At 74.1% G+C, this 3,621-nt stretch overlaps 1 protein-coding gene across 1 annotated transcript in view; it reads left to right on the top strand.

The window, feature by feature from the left end:
- The first annotated feature begins 2,601 nt into the window (after positions 1-2,601).
- GSDMD (gasdermin D) overlaps positions 2,602-3,621 on the top strand; it is a 2,693-nt gene continuing 1,673 nt past the window's right edge. The window contains exons 1-3 of the mRNA XM_012722875.1: positions 2,602-2,660; positions 3,229-3,446; positions 3,516-3,616. Of these exons, the coding sequence (XP_012578329.1) occupies positions 3,233-3,446; positions 3,516-3,616 (315 nt within the window). The 5' untranslated portion in view covers positions 2,602-2,660; positions 3,229-3,232. The remainder of the gene's footprint in view (positions 2,661-3,228; positions 3,447-3,515; positions 3,617-3,621) is intronic.

Raw genomic sequence — 3,621 nt, 5'->3', positions numbered from 1 at the left:
GGAGGGTGATAAGGTGCAATAAAGTGGGCCTCGCATCCGGGATGGGACCGCTGAAGGTGACAGCGAGCTGGGCCTCCGGCCAAGGACACGGCGAGTCACCCCTTGGGAATCTGAGCTTAGGACCTGCACAGGAGACCCTCCCCGTCATGGGGGCAGGTGCTCCGCCTTTCCGCCCCCCCCCCCGTCTTTCTTCCCTGCGGCCGGTCACAGAAGCCGGGACAAAACACTGGGGACCCCAGGGGTGCAGGAGCCCGGGGAGGCAGACACAGGTCTCCAGACCTTTGGGGAGACCTGACCCATGGGAACATCCCAGAGGAGGTGACAAAACGCCCCGCGGGCTCTGCACGGACAGCACCAGCGCCACGCTCCCCGGGGGCCCGGCCGGTGGCCAGCGTCTGCGCCTCCGTGTGCCTCTCCGCCCGCACGGCCAGCACCCAGCAGCTGCCTGGCAGGGCGCCCGTGTCCTGCTCCGGCCTGCGCGGCGCTGCCCCCACCAGCCCTGCCTGACAGCCCCACTGCCTGGCCTCACCAAGGGAGCCCCCCACCGCCGCACCCCACGTGTGTGTCCGCCTCTCCTGCCTCCAGCTGGTCCCCAGGCGGGCGGGGTGGGGTGACACTCGCTGGGCCTGTGGCTCAGCCCCTGCCTTTGACCCCAGAGGGAGCAGGACGGGAAGACCCCTTGGCCAGCCTCACCGCGCCCCCACCGCTCCTGGCCAGCGGCCCTCGGGCGAGGAGCTGAAGCTGAAGGCAGGCGGCGACACGCAGCCTCCCTCCCAGCCCGAGCCAGCCGGGGGCCTGGCAGGATCGCCGGCTGGCCGGAGGAGAGCAGAGGGCCGGCGGGGCTCTGTGCCCCCGCCCCGCCTGTCCGCAGAAAGCCCAGGGAGCTGGCAGGACACAGGGCCTCAGGGCAGGGGCCCCCGAAGGAAGCAGGCCTGGGGGGACGGTCTCAGGGAGGCCCCGGAGCGGGGCCTGGGCAGAGGGGACTGGCCAGCTGAGGCCGCCGGAGCAGCAGGGGAGCCCGGCCCCGGGGGACAGTGCGGGGAAGGCCTGCACCCCCGGCACCCGCGGCCCGAGGGCCGCCCTGCGGCTCAGAAGCTTGTCTGGGGGAACCAGCTGCGGAGGGCGGGCTGGGCGGGGGGTCCTGGACTTCCCAGAAGGCGGCTGGGAGCTCCCGGCAGCCCAGGGCCGCGGCATGGGCGCAAGCCCTGCTTCCATCGTCCAGCCTGGGGGGCGCCCCAGGTCCGCCGCGTGCACCCAGCCCCCGCCCTGGTGCAGTGGGCCCCAGACCCACGACCCCGCCTCCACCTGCAGCCGCGCCCCGCACCGAGTCACCCTGGGCCGAGGCTGAGCAGCTTGCCCTGGCCCTGAGGGGCGGCCCCTCCCTGCGGCCCCTCCCACAGAAGCCCCTGGGGCCCAGTCCCCCAGCCCCAGAGCCCCAGGGTGCTCCCAGACATCCCCAGAGCCCCGCCCTCCTCCCCGGCTGGGTGCGAGCACCTCGGGGAGCCCCTCCAGGCTGTGAATCAGGGCACGGGGCGCAGGGCCAGCTCAGACCGCCGCCCCCGCGGGCTTCCTTCCCGCCCACCCCAGCGGGTCCGCCCTGCGGGGCCTGGGGGTCGCAGCAGTGAGCCCCTCAAACTGCAGGGAACTCTGGGCGCCGCCTGTGCCTGTGGCTGCGGGCAGGGGGGACGGCCCCCCACCCCGCCAGCAGACCTCCGGCCGCAGGGGAGCGCCAGAGGCCCAGCCCCAGCCTCACCCCATGGGTGTGGGCGTGGCTGCCCAGACACTGCCGGACACTGGTGGCTTCTGCTTGCTCCAGAAGCGCTTCCTTCCTGCCGCTCCAGGGAGGCGCACGGCCACCCACGACACAGCCCACTGCCCTCCGGCCGTCCGCAGGCGGCCGCAGCTGCACCTGCTGGGCACGGCAGTGCCCGGCAGAGCGCGGCTGCAGGTGCAGGGCTGGGCAGCGGGGACGGGGGGCTCGGGCGGCCGCCAGGCCCAAGGGCCGAGGCCAGCATGGACACTCCCATCTGCTCCAGGCCGTTCAAATAACGGGTCTTCCAGGGAGGTGCCGCACCCACCGCGCCCCCCCCCCGTGAGGGGGCCCTGGGGGCCGCGTCTCAGAGCCACCAGCCACCCCATACTGCGGGACCCCCCAAAGAGCCCCTGTGCCAAGCGGGGCGCTATGCCTCGAAGCCCTTCGGTGGCCCTGCTGCCTGGGACCGTGCCCCCCAGCTTCCCTCAGACCCCACGCTCCCTGCCCAGCGCTGGGCCAGCCTGGACGGACAGGCCTGCTGGGCTGCAGGGCTGCTGCCCCTTTGGTGGGCGGGACGGGCGGTGCTGGGGCCCCCAGGCCCGCAGCCTGGTCTCTCGGCCTCCCAGTGGTCGCGCCCCTGTGGTGCGCCCTGGGCAGGCGCCTCCCTTGGGGCCGAGCCTGGCTGCGAAACTGCCCTCTGACCGCGGCCTGGAGGGAGGGAGCGGAGACCCCGAGGTGGGGCAGCAGGAGGCCGGCAGGGCCGGTCCGGATGGGGCGGTGCCCAGGGCGGTCCCTTCCAGGCAAGCATCAGGTTTCACTTTTGGGTCCCAGAGCGGCCCGCACTGCGCTCACGGACGGCCGGGCGGACCTGGCGGGCCTGGCCCCCAGAGTCGGCACCACAGACGCGGTGAGCGGCAGCCTGGGAGCCGGAGCTGGGGGTGGGGTCCCGGCACCCGCCAGAGTGGCTGCCACGACCCTAGGCCCAGGGGGGTCAGGGCCCTGGGCCCCGCCCAGCCCAGGGACGTGCTGTGCCCGGCAGCCTCCACGGCCCCTGGCGCCTGCAGCCCCGGCTGGGTCAGGCCCGCTTTGGCCCTGGAGCGCCTGGCCCACGGAGCTCTGCTACAGAGGAGGTGCAGAGGGCGGCCCAGGGCGGCCCAGCGGGCAGCGGGCTGGGGCAGGTGCCCCGCCCCCATGCCGCTGGCTCCCGTTCTGCTCCGCTTCCCCTCCGCTTGGTGGCCACCGGCTTGGGGCCCGCCCTCCTCACGGGTTTTCTGGGGCTGCCTTGGCCTCCTCGAGCTGCCCGGGGACCGGGGGACGGAGGACGTGCGGTGGCCGAGGGCCACATCCCACCCACCCCTAGGGAGGAAAGCTGAGCCGGCCGGGGCTCTGTGGCTGCGTGGCGGCACGTGCAGGCCGTGCTGGCCGGCGGGAGGGCCTCCTGCGGGCAGGGGCCAGCCTAACCCTCGCCTCCCCAGGAGCATGCCCTCAGCCTTCGAGGAGGTGGCCAGGAACGCGCTGCAGGAGCTGGACTGCGGGGAGCTCGTCCCCGTGGGTAGCCTGTGCCAGGCGGCCGGCTTCCAGCCCTACAGCCTGCTGGCGAGGAAGACCTGCGGCTCGTTATTCTGGAAGACGCGCTATAAGTGCGTGGACCTGACCCTCAGGGACCTCCTGGAGCCGGACGCCCCAGAGCCAGGTACCGGGCAGGCCCGAGTGGAGCGGTGGGCCGCCGCGGGGCGGCCAGCCTCAGCCCCTTCTCGCCCAGACACAGTGCAGGACGGCCCCTTCCACTTGCACGATGCCATCGACGGGAAGCTGAAGGGCAGCGGGGAGCTGACCTCGCCGGCGGTGCAGGGGCGTCTGTCGGCAGA

This window comes from Condylura cristata, unplaced genomic scaffold (genome assembly GCF_000260355.1).
Source record: "Condylura cristata isolate star-nosed mole 26May11 unplaced genomic scaffold, ConCri1.0 scaffold00009, whole genome shotgun sequence".
Lineage (NCBI taxonomy): Eukaryota > Metazoa > Chordata > Mammalia > Eulipotyphla > Talpidae > Condylura > Condylura cristata.
The sequence above is the reverse complement of the archived record's forward strand: the minus strand, read 5'-3'. Positions and strand labels throughout refer to the sequence as shown.